A 20994-nucleotide genomic window follows, 5' to 3' on the forward strand; every position below is an offset into this window, starting at 1 on the left:
ATTAAAAAAAACAAAACCTAATATATGGGTGGCATCTCTGGAACTAGGCTAAAATACTATTTCATGGTTAAATAGACATGCAAGTACACAACCATACATGCATGATTGATTACCTTTGATGTCAGCTGCTAACATCAATAGCAAATGGAAGCAAATTTAGCAAGTTAATATCTGACCAAATGGACTACACGTGATAAAACCGTCAGCCAAGGAAACCTACTGTTCAATCATAACTCGGTTGTTACGGGTGGAAGAAATTATCAAGATATTTTCCCCATTTTGCAGCAGATGATTTATTCTATTTGCAGAAACAGGCAACATCTGTGTTTTATCAATAATATTCAAAATGTATAAAAAAAGAATAGTAAAAAATGTTTGACAGAAAAAAAACTATATTCTAGGTGAAGAAACTAACAAAATGAAAAAAACCAACATCTGATTCAGAGGCACTTATGGCTTGGCAACACTTGTGCAGTCTGAGTTTTCCCAGGTGGTTGTAGTCAAGCGTCAAAGGCCGTGATTACAATATTGGAACCAAAGGGGATACCCTCAAACACAATCACATCACGGTCTGATAAGTCATCACTGGCCTTAAAGCCACTGTATGACTGTACAACGAGCGCAAGTATCATCTCTGCAACAAGAGGTGGCCTCTAAAAACAGTATTTAGTACTTATCAATAGTGTATCAAAATGCAGTTCATTATGGACAGAAATCAACTATTTACAACAGAAAACAACAAAGGAGATGCTCAGTGATTTCATCCTGGGAATAATGAAAAAAAGTCTCTAGAATTATTTGATTCTTGCAGCTTTCCAAAGAAATGAGCAAAAGTTGCATTGTGCTGCATCAGTGTCCAGTTGACCCCAGTCTCTCTCTGTGTGCTACAAGGTGATCAGCATCTCCTTTTCATTATGCTCCACCCCCTCCCCCTTGTTCATTCAGAGCTGGGCGAGGCAGCCGAGTCTATGTCGTCATTTTCCAGGTCGTTCGGGGAAGCCGACTGTCCTCCTTTCACCCTCTTCCACTTCATCCTCCGGTTCTGGAACCACACTTTCACCTGTGGCACAGAAGCAAAATTGTTACCTTAGAGATTATAATGTCACATAAACACTGACAGAGCCAGATTAAAACCATTTTAAAAAGGGATTGCGTTTAACAGTTTTATTATAGTGTCATCAGCATATACTGAGATAATTGTGATAAATTTGCTTCAGACATAACTTCCTGGTGTCCCCCCTTTGTAGTAATTTAATATTAATGCAGTTGAACATTAACCTGCAACTATTTTAATAATTTATTACTTAAAATTAATTAAAAATTCACTGGTTCTAGCCTGTCAAATAGGAATATTAGCTGGTTTTCTTTGTCCTCTATGAAAAATAATCATCAAATTAATAAATTAATTAAAATAAACATTAGTTGCAGCCCTACTAGTGTATAACAGTTAATACTATGAATAAATACTGAGCTGCATAAGAATTTAAAACAATAAGTGTCTGTAACACACAGACACAGTGCAGAATATGTTTTTTCACCACATATGAACCTGTAACAGGATCACTGTGGCTGTTCTTTCTGCTTTGCAACACGGTCAGCAGAAAAATGGACAAATAATCTCCCACAAATCTCCCAGCGCAGTATATAAACTGGCTGGGTTTGGTTGGCCTTGCAAGTTGCATGAATTGTCAGAGTCAGTGTCAGAGCTCAGCTCAATTCTGGCTCAGAACCTGTGCTAGTGCAGGCAGAGAGTATCGTATGGACAGCGGGTCAGAAGAGTCAACTATCAGGATGTCAGCCTACACAGGACGTAAGTTTACTCACAACGTGGATAGTGCTCATTTGTATCACTGCACTGTTCTGAAATGAGAATATCATGCTTTAACTGTCTGGCCAAGAACAGCAGCAAAAACATACACTTCCTGAGAGTCGGGGAAATTCGAGGGAAAAGGTGGCAGAAACTTTAGCTACATCTGCGATGGAGAACCCTCAGCCAGGGTGTTAGACACTTAATAAACATGGTGGCAGACTGCATGACCGGTGCTATATAACTCATTTATAACAACCAGTCCAACAGCTACTATGTAGATCATTCATTCAATAGTGATACAAGGCTCAGTGTCAAGTTAAATCTGAGCTTGTGTCATGCTTAAGTTACGAAGTAATGAATGTTTCTATTTTGGATATTGCAGCTTTTAAATTTGCTGAGTTAAATGGGAATAAATGGATTGACAAAACTCTCCAGAAACAACAATGTGTTAGTCCATCTCTCAATACTTTGGTTCCCAGCCCCAAACCCACAGACTCCCACTGAAGATATGACTTTATGTTATTTTTTTAAGGTCCAGTTATTTCCTTAAAAGGCCAGGCACTGTACTTTTTATTGTGCATTTGTTGGGGACTATTTTCAGCAGCTGATGGATACACATTTAGTGTCCTACTGCTGTTTACAGCAGCAGGATGTTGTGTGTGAGATTGAGTTGGCAAAAGTTCCATGTGTGTTTTTATGGTAATGAAGGAAAGTCACCCAGTGCAACAGTGTGGCTCAATGATGTGCTTTTAATTGTTTCTACAAAACAGTGGAGCTCTATGGCTCAGAGGAATGAGATATATCCTAGGATAAATTTGTTGTAGGTTTGCGTCTTCTATGGAATTTGTTGTCAGTAGGAAAATTAAAACTATCACCAACCTTATGCTTTAAGGCAGAAAAAAAACAAACATTCATAGCTGTTGAATTAGGTCATAATGCAAAGAGACAAAGCTCAATGCTCTTTTACTTAGAAAAGCACACACAGTAAGTTAAAAAACGTGTTGAAAGCATCTACATTCAATCTATGAGGTGATTGTTGCAGTTCATATCTGTTTCTCTGTAGCTGTCCAACCTGTGTGCAGTTTAAGCTGGATTTCTGAGGTCAAGGAAGTGTTGGGTGACCTCTGTACGTCACACTGAGCATCTCCCCCTTCATCTCTGAGACTCAGATGAATCTGTTCCCACATACTGCAGCCTCTTCGTCTCCGGGTTCCTCTGCTCATCGTGACTGATTGAAAGGACGGCAAATCGCCAAAGAGCGTAGGATGAGTTGGAAAACACCGGCAAGTTGCAGTGGGAGCTCTGAGTGAAGATGGAACCTGGCTGCATGTGCGGTTTGAGTGTGTTGGTCTCTCTGTACAAATGTGTGCGTGAGTGTGCGTGTGTGTGTGTGAGTGTGTTTTTCAGGGGTCTGCGAAATAGATTTAGCAGCAGACGGCAGTATGTGTGGTCACTGTGGCACCATGGCCTCATTAGGAGGAGCTGGGACACTGGGCCTGACAGACAGACTGGGGCTTTATCCAGCAGCATCGACACATGTTCGCCCGATTTCATCAGGTCTGGAGCTGCCGCCCACTCATTAAAGCTGCATGTCATTCAGCTGCAACCACAGGATGAAAAGTATTCTGGAAAATATGCTTCATTGAAATTTAAATGCAACTCTGTTTATGCCATATTATCATATGTATAGTGGATATAGAGTCATTTCGAACACTCTCCACCTTAAAAAAATCAATGGCGACCTTTTTAGAAGGTTTGTTTATTCAATTTTTTCTGGTCCATTTTTTTATTTTTAATTTTAAGCTCCATGATATTCTTAAGCCACTTGAGTTATTAAGGTGTTAGTTTAAGATGGTGGTTTATTTTTCTTTTTATAGGTAAAATTTTCATTGGGAATTCTGCTGCTGAAAAGGTGGAATCCATTTTTTTTATCTCAAATCTTTTAGTATTCATAACATAAACCTTTCTACAAAGATTTCAACTAGATTTTGGGGCTTCTGGTATAAAATATATCTACTCCAAAATCGCATTACTGTTTTCTCATTATTTACTTCATCCATCTTGCAGAGGTGTAAATACAAATAGATGTGCAGCTACTGTGAAATGATAATCATTATCCTTTAACATCCATGTGTGAGGGGACGGTGGTGTACCTGTCTCTCTGTGAGGTCCAGGTTGACGGCGATCTCGTAGCGGCGGAGCCTGGTCAGGTAGTTGTGGTGGGTGAACTCGGCTTCCAGCTCCCTCAGCTGCTCCTTGGTGAACGCCGTGCGCTCTTTCCGGGCCTTGCAGCTGGAGTCCACCTTAAAACTGGACTCCTGGATATCTGGAGAGAGAAAATGCGTTTCACACAAGCTCTGGGGTGAGGTTGCTCTTACCCTGTTTGTCTACTTCTCAAATAGTTCTCTCAAAGAAAACACACTTGATGTTATTTCATAGAAAGTTATGCATATATTTCTTCTGCTTTTTTTTTTTTTTTTTTAATCACATTTGCTTAAAACAGAGCAAAAATAAATACAAAAGGTTTTACATATGATGGCACCACTTGACCCTCTATTTTCATTTTATTCACAGCTAATCTGATTTGAATTAGCTATCCATTAATTTTGTGACCAGCCCCTAGTTGACTATTAAACAGACCTTAAGGACCTTTCCAACCAACAAACTACAACCTCAAAGACTCTTTAGTGGGAGGCCCCTCATATAGTAAACACCAAAACCAGCACTTTAAAAAGAGACCACCCTGACCTGAGCGTATGAGCCCTGTTCACCTGTATCCTTAGTGTACAGTGAGCATGCAAGTACATATGTGCATGTGTTTTTTTGCTTGTACTCTGCCTGTATGAAGATATAAGTATAAATTTGTGCATTTGTACATTCATTCATGGTGTGTGTGAGAATGTGTCGGCACAGGGCAGGGGCCACCAAACCAGCCACAGAGGGACTGAGTTAGGAGAGGAATGCAGCGGAACATCGTTAAAGCCTCTAACAAAAGAACAAAGGTGCGGATGTGTCCAGGTCTGAGTACTACGTGGGTGTGTGTGTGTGTGTGTGTGTGTGTTTGTGTGTGTGTGTGCATGTGTGAGAGATTTCCAACTGGAGCACTCAGGGGAGATTCACATTAACTCATCTCTGCATGACAGCAAATACATCTGAAAAAAAAAAGCGTGAGATGTCTCTATGAATGTGGCAGTGGGGTTAATATTTCATAAGACAAGGGATGTGCTAAGATTTATAGATTTCTCTGCCTCCATATTCCCTATTAAAGGTGGAATTTTAAACCTCATTTACCAGGGTAAGTACAAATGAAAGCTAGCTGATCTGACTTTCAGTAAAACTTCTCTTGTGTATGAAAAGGAATGAGTTTTTTGGTAATAATTGTGCATTGGTAGCGACACTAGCAGCTGATGTAATCTCTAGAAAATGGTTCTAATTTGTCAAAGTGAGAAGTTTTTCTTGGTGCTTGCCAGAGCACCGGGCCAGAACGTGAAATGGACTGCAGTACCTGGTCCAGATGTGACTGGGCAGACCAGGACATGTGTGCGCATGTGAGCAGTTTGTGCATATCTGCTTAACGTGTGCAAACGCCAGGATGTGTGTGCTGGAGTGCCCATGTGTCACACCCGAGTGAAACCCTCTCACTCTGGTTTAAGTGTCACTAATGACACGCTGCCCTGAGTGTGCCGGTGCTGCCTGGCCTCGGCAGGTCTGGTCTGGAGCTGTGCCAGGCAGTTTTAGTTGGACTGAACACCTGGCAGGGGCACACACTGGCTCTCACTAAACAGACCCCCAATAAATATCCTGCACAGCCAGAGGCCGTAAACTTGCAGGGAGAAGGCTTCTGCACCCAGCAGGGTCCCAAAGACAAACAGCATTTGGTACCTTTCTTTTGGGCGGAGGGTGCAAAAGCAGTTCGTCTTAATCAGGACTGAATTAAAGCTGCTGTAAAGTCACGATTGTTTTAAAGTAAAAACCCCAGGCGAAAATTACACGTTTGACTGATCACATAATTTGCGTGTGTAAAAGTGGGAGCCGGGATTTCACAATGAATTAGGATCTTTTATTAGTTACACTATTAAAACCCCTTATTTACAGTTAGTAAACAGTATTCAGTTAATGAATGGTTAATACCACATTATAACACTTTGTCATGTTTCTGTGAGCAGATATAAGATTATCTATAAGTGTTTACTAATATGCATGAATGGGTGAATTTTACTTGATCACATAAATTATACATAATCTATTTACACATTTATCAACACTTTTAAACCCACCTGTGATTGATCATACGTGTGTGTAAAATGTGAATAGATGCTTTATAACATACTGTAATCATCACGCAGGCTTATGCATTTATGTATATATATAACTGTTTATTCGTAATGGAGTTATATCATAAGAGGAGTTATAAATAGTGAAAAATACATTAATAAAAATACGTGTAACAAAATAATGTGAATTTTAAAATGTCCTTATATTTGCTCACAACTACATCATAGTATGTTATAAACCATTTGTTAAGTGTTTATAAACTGGTAATAAATGTTAAGTGGGGTGTAAAAATTAAGTGTTAATGTTTCGTTTTATAATTAAACTGAATTTTTTTATTATTCATATGTCAGTTTATCAGAAATTACAGAGAACATTAAGAAATATTGATATAAATAATAGTAATAATAATCACACTATTAATATTTTTCATAGCATGTTTACTTGCTAATAGCAGAATGTTTACATGAACGTCTCTGTTACATACTGTACTGTATTATAAAAAATACTGATCAAACTTTGGATTGAAGTCAATATCAGATAGCAGAGTGAGTGCAGGGTTTTGGACACGTCTCTGTGAAAGCACCACATTTTCATATCTGTATAAACACACACAGATACGAGCAGACTGTGTAGCAGCTCTGTCTGTAATGTGAATGCCTTCAGGACATTTTCCTAATATATGCTCTTCTACCAGCTCGAGCCATTCAAGACTGAATGGCTCTTTTTCTGAAACCAAGAGCTGATGTAGTGGTCAGACATGTTGCATGCACTCAGTGGGAGATTGTGTTACGGCTTAACGACAGGAAAATGTCAATGGATAAGAATGTAAAAAGTGGGCTCACAGGCAAGTGATTTTACCAGACGTGGTCTGGCATGTTTTCAGTGTAGTGAGTGGAGGTTACAATAAGGTAAGGAAGGGAGGGAGGGGGGAGAGGGGGTCTACACTCCCCCACCATCTTCTTCAATTAGGATTGTGTCTGTTGCAGATACAGGCCATGTAGCTATTCCCCAAATAATTATTTATGCTCTTTCTAATCTGATATGCTTCAATTTGTTTGGACAAATTTTAATCCAGTTACACTCTGTTATAACTTCAGTGACAATATCTGGACAGTTATGCATCATGCAGCACATTAAACTCAACATTAAGATTTGTAAATACTGAGTCTTACTGTCCATATGATTGAATCTCATTTAAAATATATACATTTTTTAAGCCAAAATTTACTAGACGACACAATGCTCTCCAAACTAGAAATGTATTGTATTTACTGCAAACATTTTCTTTCTTATTAAGTGCATAGGTTTAACCATCATCTTTGCAGTTTAGAAGAGTCTCTGAAGGAATGGGATGAATTGTGAATGCTGCAGATGTGTTGGACGTTGTTTTATTTTCATTCTGCCAGTGCGAAATTCAAAGTATTTAAACTTTCACACCTTTAGATGCAGTTTAAACATGAACATTTCCTTTAGCCTGTTGCTCTTGCTATAAATATAACATGTAAGACCTTCACAGATATAGTTACTCTTTTCTTCCTTTAAGTAAGTGTGAAATATGATAGGAGGGATAAATTACACTGTAATCCAAAATGCATACAGTGCTAACACCATTCTTACCGTATATGAGGATATGCAAGGACATGGAGCTCATTCTTTGGTGGCAAAACATGGTGAAGGTAGCATGTAATATGAATATTATCATCTTATGTCTTCTGGTGTATTTTTTACATGATCTCTTTATTGTTTTCAATAGTTAAAAGTTCTTAAATTAACAATCATTTGATCTTTTATCATCAACTACAGTGGGATTATGTGTGAATTTATTTGAACGATTAACTTCTGAGACTTATAAATCAAATAATAATAAATTCAGTCTGAAGCACCTTTGATGCCTTTTAACACTTTTCCCCCCATACGCCTGATGTCATTTTTTTTACCAGCATCATGTGGCTGTGACTGTTATAAAACAATGGTCTATTTCCAACGGATACAGGAGCGCAATGAAACGTTCAGATGCCTCGTTAATCATTTCAGTATTTTGAAAGCCCCCGAACAATAAGAGGATGCAACTGTTACTTAAAGTGTGTGTCTCGAACACAAAAGTCTCGTCACCTACTCACCTTTCACATAGTGATCTGGTGAGAGTGCAGCTTTAAGATGGAAATAGAGGGAATTTGTGTCAATGCCAGCTGTGATATAGGGCGAGGAAGAAATCCTTAACCTTGACATATCTAAACGTTCAGGAGCAACAATGTCCGTATAGCATTTTTTACACTTGTCTATTGTTGCAGAGAAAATAATGGGAATCAATTTTTCATTTCTAATCCAAGTAAATTAAGAAATTTTGCCAGATCAAGAGTTGAGCTGATTCCTTGGAACATTTCCATGTTTCCTCCCCATCTCTTCTCTATATTTCCACCACCACTATACACCAGTGTACAGTAGGAAAAAGAGGAATGTCCATTCTGATTTTTAATGCTCCCAAATGTGCATTTTATTAATATGTGTTTTCCTTTTCTAAGCCTCCTGTGATGAGTTTTTGGATGCTCTTCTTTTCCCTATAAACCAGCACACCCCAGCTGACTCCCATCAATCACAGCGTAAGCCTTACTCACCTGTGACATCTCTCTTCCTCTTATTGGAGCTCTTCTTGTCTGAGTCGGCCGACGCCACGCTTTGGGGTGAGTATTCTCCCTCCAGGCACCCGGGCACGGTACCTGGCAGCCTTTCTCCCCCTACACTGTCCAGCTCAGGCCCTCCACTCCCGCCGCCACCTACTACTGCGGGGGTGACGACGGGCGCGCAGGCCTCGGGTGCTCTCACCCTTGTCTCACAGGGGTTGAACTGCCAGTCAGCTCTCTGGTAACCCCCCTGGCTCTCTTGGTAGAGTCTGTCGTCTCGGGGGTAGGCTGCGTGCGGCGCGGTCGGCACCAGGCAGGAGCTGGAGAAGTCTGTGTAGGCCAGGAACTCGGGCTTCTGGTGAAGGGAGAAAGGGCCCTGCTGGTAGGGCGACTGGAGGTTTGCTCCCGGGACCCCTGAGTGTGGGTTCCTCATGCAGCCCCAGATGGGACTGCTGGGGTGGGTGCTCCGCATGCAGCTGCTGGCTGGCTGATCCATGGTGATGCAGAAACACTTCACACACTCTTCAATAATGTCTTATTACAAGTCTTTTCGTGGTGAGGTATTTTAAACCCCCCCCCCTTTAGAAAGTAAGTTAGGTCTTGAAATCTGTATCACTTCTGAGAAATATCCAGTCCAGCTGACTAAATGCACATCATCGTTTCACTGCATCCACCGCTGGAATACTCACTGCTGTCAGAGGCTGTTGACTCTTCCACAGTCCAGAACGCGTGAGGATAGACGCCTTCCTGTGACAACGTGTTTCCCTCTCTCTCTGGGAGCATGTGTGACGTCCTTTGGAGCACTCTGATTCCTGACACACTCTCACACACTTTCTCCCCTGGTCCTGCACTCACACACACACACTCTCTCTCCCTGACTGATCTGAGTGGTTTGTGGCTCGGCAGGAGAGCTGCATCCGCAACTGCATGACTCCCCTTCTCGGGCTGGCTGTTTTCACAACTCTTCTAAGGCATTCTTGACAAGTGAGCCCTCCTCCTTTTTAAACGTATAGGTGGGAAAGAGTGGCAAGTTTATGGAGTGTAACGTGAGATTGCAGAGGAGGAGCCCTGCCGGCCACATGTTGGTAGTACCCTCCAAACAACCCTGCTTCATCAACTATTAATCACGGGGGAAATTTTATATGCACATCTAATGGGCTTTCCAGACGTGGGGCTTTTTAAAGGGACATTGTCTGTAAAATATAAAGCGAGCACCCACCCACATGGGAGCTGTGGACCTCGACTTATTTCAGCTCCTTAGCACTTTCTGACACCCAATTTAGTTCCCTTTTTTTGACACCCTTTAGAGGAAAGTTAACCCTAACCCTTTCCCTCTGCACCCCTGATCCCTGCCTGTCCTGTCCAATCTAAAGACTTTTTTTTCTCTCTCTCAGTTTGTGTGTGTGTGTGTGTGTGTGTGTGTGTGTGTGTGTGCGTGCACATTAATGCTACACACCCAAATCCACCTGGCTGGACTTTCCTTTACTTTGAGGTGATAGCAAGACTGGATTTGACATTGGTTACGCAGGCTCTCACACCTCTTGAGATTTTCTCACTTTAGTGAAACACAATATGAAATTTCAGAGCCATATTTCAAAAATACAAGCTCATATTTTCTCTTAGCAAACACTATAGCTGAGGGACTGTGCTATTTTTTCTTTCTGTTTCTGTGTGGAGCTCCTCTTACTCATTAGATATGACGTATTAAGCAGTGGCAGCAATTGTGTGTGACAGCAATCATATGTAGATGAACCACATCTGGATCAAGCAAGGATGTAATTATTCAATTTTCTGATCACTGATTTTTAATCTCTGCACGCTACTCACGATAGAAGCCACTTCCCCATGAAGTAATGTCTCTAATACCATTAAAACCTTTCTGGCTAAACCAAACTTTGGACTAAATTTCAGCGTATCCCTTACTCAATAAACCCACTGAACCACACTTTACAGAAATGCACAGTTTTGCCTCATACTGCTCATATTTGTGAGCTGAGGTCTGCCTTCCTCCTCATGGTGTCCTCACTTTGCTCCTGACCTCTCAGACAGGAGGGGAGGTGGATCACACCTCCACCGAGAGGACAGGGGAAGAGAGAAGTAAAGATTTAGAGATGGAGGCTATGAGAGAAGAAGAAAGAACGGAGATAAAACTGTACCGTAAAAAGAAAGGCACAACTTGTTATGGGGTTCTGCTGGTGAGGGCTAGGGAAAAAATAAAATCGGTTATAAACTAGATAAAATTACCCTTTATCATTGTCTGGACACTAAAATATAATCTGACCCTCTTTTGTAGACATAGTCATTCAAGAAAAAACACAAAAAAAGAGAGTGAAAAAATAAAAAAGATCTGAATGTCCGCTGTCTCAAAGGCAAATGGAAAAGGGAAAAAAATAAAACAAGAGATAAAAAGAGGCCAAGAGAAAATCAGATTAGGAGAAAGCCAACAAAAAGCAGGAGGACTAAAATGAGAGAAGGAAGAGAAAGTCAGATAGAGCGAGCAAAAAAGACAGACAGAAAGGAGAGTGTTTGAGGTCACACACCAAACCCTTTCCATTTACCCAGCGAATTGTTGAGCCATGAAGCATCCCTCGCTTTTACTGGCAGTCTGAGCCCCGGCCGCACCGCAGGGACCAGGGGTTACACTACATTTGTGGTCAGAGCAGGGGCCATCTGTGTGTCAGTATAAATTAAAGTGTGTGTGTCTGTGTGTGTGTGCTGTGAAAATATACGTCAGTGAGGCTGTGTGGTGCACGTGTCTCAGAGGAAGAGATAAATGGTGTTTGTATGTGTTTTTGTGAATGTGAGAGAGAGAAGTATTTTCTATTTTCTCTGTGCTGTGCAACTTACTGCTCACTGGCATTTTGTTCTCAGGACTGTGCATCATTTAATTCAATAAAGATTTATTGAAGAGGTCGGTCACTAACAGGAAAATAGGTTCACAGTTTATTCAAAAGATGTATTTCTATCATTGAGGTTTAATAAGAATTGATAGTGCAAAAGAAGCTAACAAGCTACGTTAGCTTCCTCTATTTAGGATTCTCCAATTCAAGGTTCAGTTTTTTAGGCTGTCAATCTTAAAATTTTTTAATACTCTTAACAAATCCCACAAAAAGACCAAAACCAAGAATCCAACCAAACCAACATCTACATTTCATGTTCTATATTGTCTGAGCTCAAAGCATGAGACACTGTATCTTAATCCTCTGTGCCGTAGAGCTCCATCCATAAACTATTAAAAAACACATAAAGAAACTACACTGTTGCACTGGGTGACATGTTCCGTCATTACCAATCCACACACACACTATAGTTTATTTTGACTCACTCCCGCACACATCTTCCTGCTGCTGTAAATACTCACTAATACACCAAATGTGTATCCATCTGCATGTGAAAATAATCCTTAGATATATGCACAATCTACTTGTGTTTGAGTAATGTTTCCTATAAACGACAGTGCCCAGCTGTTTAAGGAAATTACTGAACCTTTTTGAAAAATAAAACTTTGTATATGAGACCAGCTTTTAAAGATTTATGCCATTAGTAGTAATAAATAGGCCACAGACAGGGTAGGGAAGTCAGAAAGTATTCAGAGTTGGACTAAATCATTTACTGGTTTTGGTCTTTTCCTGGGATTTGTTGGCAATAAGAAAATTTTAAAATAACACCAGCCCCATCCTTTCACAAACACTGAAGCTTAATTGTATTTTTATTTTTTTTTTAATGATAAGCCAAATCTTCTTCAGTGTGTTGCTACATGTTTCGCACAGTATTGTCGCGGTAATAAATGTGTGTGAGAAACCTGTTTGTGAACTCAAACTCAGTCAAACACACCACGGATTGCAGATAAATGAGCTGGACATGAGTCACATCTCCCCTCACCCTGCCGACAACCTGTTTCTGTCAGTCTAGCACTGGGGGTGTGTGTGTGTGTGTGTGTGTGTGTGCATGTGCTTGTGTGTGTTTGTACATAACTGAGAGAAAGTAAGAGTATCAAATAGAGAATAAGAGAGTAAGATATTTTATATATGTACACATACAGTAAGTTTTGTATAATGTTGGTCTGTTGTCATGTGTGCGTAGCTGCAATCTTCCATATACATTTTTGTGCATGAATGTGGGGGAATGAATGTGTGTGTGTGTGTTTTCATTTGATCCATCTTCGTGACACCGGCGGGATTAGGGCCTTCCATCAGTCTCTTGTGTCTGACAGCGTGACCCCCTCCGACCCCATGGGCACGTCACCTGGGTCTTACTGGACTGTGGGAGTCCCTTATCTCTGCTACTGTCCTGATGACGAGTGGGGGATGAATATGACAAGGAGGGACGAGGGGAGGAGAGAGTGGGGGAAAAGGAGCTAATTTCCAAAAATCAGTGAAATCACTCTGGCACTCTGCAACCTCATACAAGTATCTGGTTAATTCACTCCATTATTGTGCAACCGTCAGTGGCACTGAGATATTCTCTTCTGCCGTGCTGACAGATATAGGACCAAATAAACAAGACTACTGGTTTGTTTCACTCCTGCTGGTGGAGCCAAGAACAAAATCACAGCATGTGATCAAATCAAAAATGTCAGTGGTACAAAAGCACTGAAACTTAGTGCTTAGTTTGCTCAGTCAAAAACACAGAATTAAATGCAGTAAAATAATAAAGTATCAACATTGAATATACTTCTGTTACCAATGACTTCCACACCTGCACATGAGCAGTAGACAATCATATCCCATCTACAGATGCTGTTTAATTTATAAACATTACATAATATTTCATGAGCTCATTGCAGGTTTGGCATGTAAAGCATTATTCTGAAAACTAAATTGTATTAGTGCGATTGAACCACAGATTGTATTATTATAAATACAAAGCTATCGTGTAAAAACTTATTATATTGTGTAATGAAATGTGTCATGTTTTTAAGCTGAAGCGAACCATATCCGTTATTTTCTATGAGTTCTATTCAAAAAAGGAAAATGAAGGAATAGCTGGAAGTGGTTATTTGTGCCCAACCTGTTTCAGTAAGAATTTATCCTACACAATAGACTGTATAAACAGCTTCAGGCACAGAGAGAAGAGGGTGAAATGGATGGTGTGTGTTTTATTCTTTAGTTTGCCAGCAGTATTACCTGAAGTTGTGCGCTGTGTTGGCTCAGTGACAGACTGCTGTTCTGACGAATGGACTGGATTTTGAGCCAAAACAGAAGGATGTTGCCAGCTTCTCAAAAGGAAACTAGAATGGTGTTAGGTCCTCTGCATGAAAAAGAAATTGTTTTTCTTTTAAAAATAACTAAGTTTTACACATTTCCAACTTAAAGCTGCATTTATTATTATTCTTTTACAACTTGGGGAGAGCGCAACATAGTCTTAACACCACATTGACACTTTATCACTTTATTAAGTTGATAAGGTGAATGTCTTAGCAAACAGATGCCTAGTTACACTTCCAGCAAATACTGAAGCTGTGTCTCTGGTCACCTGATGAATGTACTGTAAGTCCAACATTCACTTTTTTTTTTTTTTTCGCTCTGGTTCGGTCTCCACCAACTCCAGTAGGAGATATCTGGCTCTTTTTATAGCATTGTGGTTGAAAACAGCTGCTTTCTTCTGCAGCTGGAAATCACATTGATGACATCAGTGAGAGTGAGTCAAGAACATTCAAACCAATGCACTGAGCTAAAAGACGCAAAATTGAAAGTAAATGAGGGTAACAAAGTCTTGAGTAACACCTTCCATATTGTATGAAATCTAAAAAATATTGATTAGAGCGTCTTATTCAAGTATGACCAAAATGTTAGTCTAACCCCATAACCTTAACTGAACGTTTACTTTCTTAACCCAAAGTTTAACCAAAGGCTGTTAAAATGCCTAGAAATTACTTTTCACAATCTCTGTTGGAGGAATGTGTTACATTACATTAATATCCACAAAAATTAAATAATAACATTTAGATAATGCAGATTTTGGGCTGAGGTAATGAAATTTTATATGGCTGTGTTCCATAACTTTTTATAATATGCTCACCCATCGAGTTTTACCTTTAAAAAGCAAAAAATAGCATGGGCTGCTGTAGATTGAAACTACTGGTAGAATCAATGGACCATGTGATGATGTTGATGATGTTGATGATGTTGATTCCACCCAGTTGTGATTGGGTGGGTAAAATGGTTTGGGGCAATATTTACGATGATTGGGTGGGTTTGAAGCTCTGACTGGGCTACTTGTCTGTCAAAACTGGCAACCAGACCTTAAGTGATTAGTCAATTAATCAATTAGTTCATAATCTACAAATTTATTTATTTATTTATTTTTTAATCGCTCAGTTGTTATTTCTAAAGCAAAAATACAGAAGGTTTTCGGGTTCCAGACTCTGTTGTGAGGATTTCTGTTATTTTCTCTGCTTTCTATCTTTATAAACTGAATATCTCTGGGGTTGTTTGACTTTTTATATCTTAAACGTTTAATGGATTAATCAAGAGAATAACTGTTAGGTTAATCAGTCATGAAAATAGTCATTGGTCTTACTGGAAACACTAAGTGTGAACTTCAGTGGGCCTCACTGGCCCCAGATCAGGACACCTCTTGAATAAACAACTCTAGTTCATAGGATCCATTACATCACCACAAACCAATAAATTAATTTGGCAGTATTTCATTTACAAATAATGGAAAACACAAAACTGCATCAAATAATGAGCAACAAGTAACAGTACATGTGACAAAGCTCATTACAAATAATGCCTGGCCACAACAGTACAGCTCTCAGCATTTTTACTAATGGTTCTGTTGGCTCAGATACAAAATCTCAGACTGTCTGACCGATCCATCAAAAAAACTACTTTTCTTACACATAAAGCAAATCTGCAAACTATCTGCTGATTGTCCCTGAAAATGTATTGTCTGTGAGTATTACAGCATTTATGTGTGAGTGTGAGAGTGTATGTATGTGTGTGGGAGGGAGGAAGGGAGGGGGGACACCCACAGGTGCTAATAATCACATATGATCACATATGATTGGAATCAGGTGCTGGCAACAGTTTCTTGCTATTGTGAGGGAATATTAGAGCTCTCTGAGGCTTTGGCCGCTCATCATCTTGCATTGTAAAGTTGTTTACCATATTTCCATAGTTAGATTTTCTGAGAATATCCTACAGGTTAAAGCCAGGTTAGTCCACAATATATCCGTCTGAAATCCGAGGCATAATAGTAACTATAAGCAAGAGCATGGAGGTCTGAGAAGGGCAATGTCAGTCAGCTGGTCAGTTTAGTTTTAGATTTTAGGGCAGTAGGACTTTCAGATGAATGCTTTTGCAGATTTCTCATCAGCAGAAACTGATTTATTTTGTGCAGTGCACAGTCGCTTGGCTGTTTAAAAATGAGGGGTTCGTTCAGAACGTCCTGTCTCGCACAATAATGATGCAGTAGCGGCGATTCTCTCTGTTTTCACGTCACCTTTTGGTATCATCTCAGCTGGCTTGGAACTGCAGCGTACCAGGTACCAGGTGCTCTCCACAACTTCTGTCTAATGGAAAACCAAAAAATACTTTGTGGACTTTGTCTGTGTTGTTTGGTACTGTGCAGTTAGTGTACAGAGGGTTGATCAGTGCTTGCCTGATGGGAGCAGTGATAGTGAAAAGCGCCAAAACAGTAAAGTAGCACGCTTTAAAACCAAAACAATGAGCTGAAAGACGCTAAAAAAGCTCCAGAGTACTGAAGGGAACTGCAGCGTCAGGTGATAATTTTCTCTAGGTTCATCACTACAAGTGACCCTTTTCACATACAAGTAGTCATGTGATCCATTGTTAATATAAAAATATTGGTTACAGTTGCTTTAACAAAAAGAAAAAAGCTAATTTAGCAACATAATACCATAAGGGTGAAAAACAATCAAAATGATCGACTTCTGAATATTTTTACTTGATCATTCCATTTTTTCTTGATCAACTTTAGCCTTAGGGAATAAGGTATGACACATCCTGAAGCCTGTTTTATTTTAGTGAAATTAAACTTTAAAGCACTCTTCAATTTCATATAATTTATAGAGGGAAAGAATGGAAACTTTCACCTGAGTCAGTGAAAAGTTTGAATTAATAGTCCACTATGATAATATTTTTCTTTAATCTTTCTCCTGATATTTTCTGGGATGCCACTAACATTTTTTTAACAGCAAAATATTTTTAGTTTTAAGATTAAACTAAAATATGTGACATGTTTGAATTCAGAGTGAACTCCCCCTGACAAAGTGCCAAATGTGGTGGTTATAAGAATAAATTGTTCCTCTTGTACTTCAGTGAATAAGTGGAATTTCTAAATTCTCAGTGAACTGACCCCAAACATATTGTCTTGTCTATTATTATAGGTCTACAGCTTCCACGTTGGTTCACATTACAACAACGAAAACAGCTAATCTTTACCTCACCGACACCACACCACAAAAACTAATTTCCCTGCTGCCACAGTATTACCACATACTGTATAAAATGAGCAGGACCAGGCTGCGTCTCACAGTGGAAGCCAGGCTACTGATTTCATTGGCAACTGCAGCAGATTTTTGTTCCAGCCACATTCTCTCTCAGTTGTGGCCCACAGTGTAGGTTAATACTTCATTCATGGAAAATCAATTGAAGAGTGCTCTCTAGTGGTTTCAAGTTGGAACAGCTGAAATAAGCCTGAACATTCACTCATTTAGGAGTCAGTTCATCTCCTTGTGGACAAACTGTCAGTGGTATTTTCCTTTATTTCAGACAATGACTGGATTAGTGGCTTTCATAATTTTTTTTCACATACATGTATTCAGCACAGAAGCACTTTTTTTTTTTAAAGACCTTGAATCCCAGTTGTTTGTCTTATTCCAGACGTCCAAAAAATGCTAGTCATCAGTCTTCTTCGGGCAGTTAAGTGTTGTGTGGGACAGCTTAGCAGCAGGATGCAGTATTATTTCTTTGAAGAACAATCAAATACATTATACACGTTTAAAATATTATGTAACTGATGTGCTCATGCCAGACACAGATAAATCAATCTGGCTCCACAAAGTTACCTCTCATCCATCATTATTTAATAGTGCATACCAAATTTCATCCAAATTTCAGGTTATTGTAGAAGGTAAGAATCTGGCTTTCAGGGCTACGTGCTGTTACTGTGGTGAAACTGCTCTCTGCTCTGACCTTAACAGTATTTTCACACACACATTCACATGCAAACTGCTGCAATACAGGAAACCAGAATCAGCAACACAAAGCTGCTTGCAATCACCTCGGCTGTTTAACAGCACGAAACACAAGATAAATCAAGCTAAATGACTGTGCGGTCCAAGGAATACCCATGTTTTTGTGGGTGTCAGGAGGGACTGATCGGGTATGCCGGTGCATGTATGTGTGTGTATGTGTGTGCGTGTGTGTGTGTGTAGCTGTGTGGACAGTAGCACTATTGCGTGTTCATGGATTACCTTCCTTCCTGTCTGCCTCATCTTGTTTCCAAGCAGCACAGGGCTGGACTTCCTGCTTTGGGAGATGGGACTCTTTGAAGAGGCCTACTGAGCGCGCACCCTGGAGGGTTGTCAGGATCAGCCCTGGCTAACAAACACCTCAAAAGGGAGCAAAGTCACTGGGCCAAACATTTCCTCAATCACTGAACACTAAGTCTGTGGGGTTTACACTCCCGGGGCACAGGGGCACCAACTCCCTAATGCTCACTGCGGTGAGTTTAAGCTGCGCAGAGGAATGAAACTGTTCACACGCAAGGAAGAGGACGGCAAGGAACGCATACGAACCACACCCTGTCACATGGACATTAGGCATGTAAGAGAACATTCTCATACATGTATGCAAGAGCACACACAAAGGAACCAACCTCCACCCACATATCCACATGCAGGTAAAAACATTCAAAGACGTATGCACAGAAAAAAGGGAAAAGGAAGGAACATCCTCTTGATGGGTGTGCACGGACTCACACACTTGATTTCCCTGCAGTTTTAGCAGCAATGACATACATAAAGGAGTTGAATTGGGTTTACATGTTTACAGTTATCGCTCCTCATGCAATTCCCGCAAAAGGAGGGATGAAGGGAGGATGAAAGAGGGAAAGTCCTGTCTGAACAGCAGCATCCTGTTTGCATCCTGTGTATGTGTGTGTATGCGCGTGCAGACAATTAACACTGCAGGTAAAGTGCACGTGCAATAAGATTTTTCAATGTACATTCATGCGCTTATATTTGCATATGTGGGACCCTGGGTTATGTGCGTTTGTGTCTGGGTATAAATGCATACATGCATTATTTGTGAGTTACATGCACAGTAAGGCTGCAACAACAGGCGCCTCTTAGCGCCAACAATTTAGGGAAAGGGATTGTTATTTTTAAAGGATATGATGCTTTCAGTAAAAATATTGTTGCTGTCATACAGAAACAACAGTGCTGTCAACTAAATGACTCATTGGGAAACTTTCATTGTAAGATAATAAGTTGGAATACCCCAGCCTACTGATGTTATGTGATTTGTGTGTCACTTCCTGCTTACAATACATGGAATTAAAGACATTTATCTTTGCTGTGAAACTGTGATTGTCTACAAACAGTCTCACCAAACTTCCACGCAAAGTTTGTGCAAAATAATGTCAATTCAAGTTAACTGGGATTATTTTACATACCAATTGGAGCTTTTTCTGGGGCTTTCAACTGTATCATTAGTGGGTAGAGTTTGGATCTGCCAGCTTAGAAGTTGTTGTGATTTCACTACACAGAATTTATAGAACTGTTTGTCCATGTTGGCTTAAAAGAAAAGCAAGAAAATTCAATTTATTGACCTTGGAAACTGAGCTTCCAAATAGATCAACCTCCATGATGAGTGAGCTAATACTATCTGTATAGAAAAAAGTTTTTTTCTTTATACATTTTGAGTTTTACTTCATCCAATCTCATATCTGTGTCTGGAATTATCCTTTTACATGTAATCTGTATCACCGTGTTACACTTTCTTTAACATCCCTAGCTTTGAGCATTGGTTAGGCAACATTCTCATTACACCTTCATCAATACTTAATGATTGCTTGGTCACCTATATGCTGATCAGTCCTTCATCTTCTCACTGGAGTGAGTGTGGAAGTTTTTGAGGAAAACATTTTGGACCTTGCTGGTACCAGTATTTCTGACAGTATACAATGAAGGATGCGAAGAGACATAAGAAACAATGGGACAAAAAGGCCTGAAGTCAAACTCAAGCTCACAACAGCAATAGTAGTTTACCCACTGTTATAAATGATTCCAGCTTCATTGTGTGAGGTATTTCCATTGCAATCACTGTAATGGAAATAATATCAGCAGCATGTTCAGCTGAGTTAAGCCAAAGCATGTAATAGATTGCCAATGGCATAATCCAGTGTATAATGACAACGTGTGACCACTAAAACTTTTGGGCTTCAGTCAGAGTCATGTCTGAGCTGTCAGACCCAAAGCAGACGAGGGCATGATAAGACACAAAGTATCTATGGTGTGAGATGAATTGCCACTGACAGCCACCATTATGATAATTACCCTGTGTGTACATATACCAGTGAAACCCTATAGGGGTTCAGAGTGCGGTCAAGCCAACAGCAGAGTAGGGCATGATATCATGTGTGGTATAATATGCAGTGCTAGAACAGGCACAAGAAAACAAATGTCTATATTTAGCTGGCTGACGCTTTTACGATGATGGATACTGTACCGAGTGAGTCAGCCCTCAATCAAAAAGAGGAAAAAAAAAAGGAAACGGTGGAGGAAGAAAATAAAAAGGAAGGGGAGGAAAGAAATTCCAGATGTCAACAGTAAAGTTTGTCCAGCTCCGGTTTGTGGCCACTGGAGCTTTGTGTACCTGCCCCTGCTAAAGCCATTACCTCCGGCTGCAGCGCTGGGGGAGCTGCACAACAAAGCCAGAGAATTCTCGGAAGCCCTTCAATCAAGCTCTCCAACATCGTCCCGACACTGCTGCTTCTCGCTCTCCTAAGAACACACTGTTAATTTGACAGGGTGGAAGAAGATGAAGGTGTGCCCTGATCCTGCGGTATTGTGTAATGTTTGCGCGTGTCCCTGAGTGCGTAAGTGTGTTCCTGCACATGTGTGTGTGAGTGCATGATGTGTAGCAGTGGAAAGTACATTTACTCAAATACTGAATGAGTTTGTATTTTTAAAGGATTCCTGTTTTCTGCTACCTAACTGTACAACTCTTTACTGCACTACAGGTTCAGGTTTATTGTCATTTCTACATATATACAGGGATGCCATTACAACACAGAACATACATTAAGGACAAT

General features: G+C 40.1%; 1 protein-coding gene across 1 annotated transcript; it reads right to left on the reverse strand.

The window, feature by feature from the left end:
* Window positions 1-372: 372 nt before the first annotated feature.
* meox1 (mesenchyme homeobox 1) lies at window positions 373-9614 on the reverse strand. The gene is made up of 3 exons (XM_022743551.1): window positions 8701-9614; window positions 3964-4136; window positions 373-1060 (listed from the first exon to the last, which is right to left on the reverse strand). Exons 1-3 carry the CDS (start codon window positions 9200-9202, stop codon window positions 938-940), a joined length of 798 nt encoding a protein of 265 aa, XP_022599272.1. The 5' UTR covers window positions 9203-9614; the 3' UTR covers window positions 373-937.
* Window positions 9615-20994: the final 11380 nt, after the last annotated feature.

The sequence above is a fragment of the Seriola dumerili genome, unplaced genomic scaffold, assembly GCF_002260705.1.
Source record: "Seriola dumerili isolate Sdu_G_001 unplaced genomic scaffold, Sdu_1.0 BDQW01000068.1, whole genome shotgun sequence".
Taxonomy (NCBI): domain Eukaryota; kingdom Metazoa; phylum Chordata; class Actinopteri; order Carangiformes; family Carangidae; genus Seriola; species Seriola dumerili.

Coding starts and splice junctions, on each gene's coding strand:
- meox1 (XM_022743551.1), bottom strand. CDS start 9,202: ATGGATCAGCCAGCCAGCAGCTGCATGCGGAGCACCCACCCCAGCAGT. Junction 4,137..8,700: donor GAGGAAGAGAGATGTCACAG/GTGAGTAAGGCT, acceptor TTCTCTCTCCAG/ATATCCAGGAGTCCAGTTTT. Junction 1,061..3,963: donor TGGACCTCACAGAGAGACAG/GTACACCACCGT, acceptor TCTGTGCCACAG/GTGAAAGTGTGGTTCCAGAA.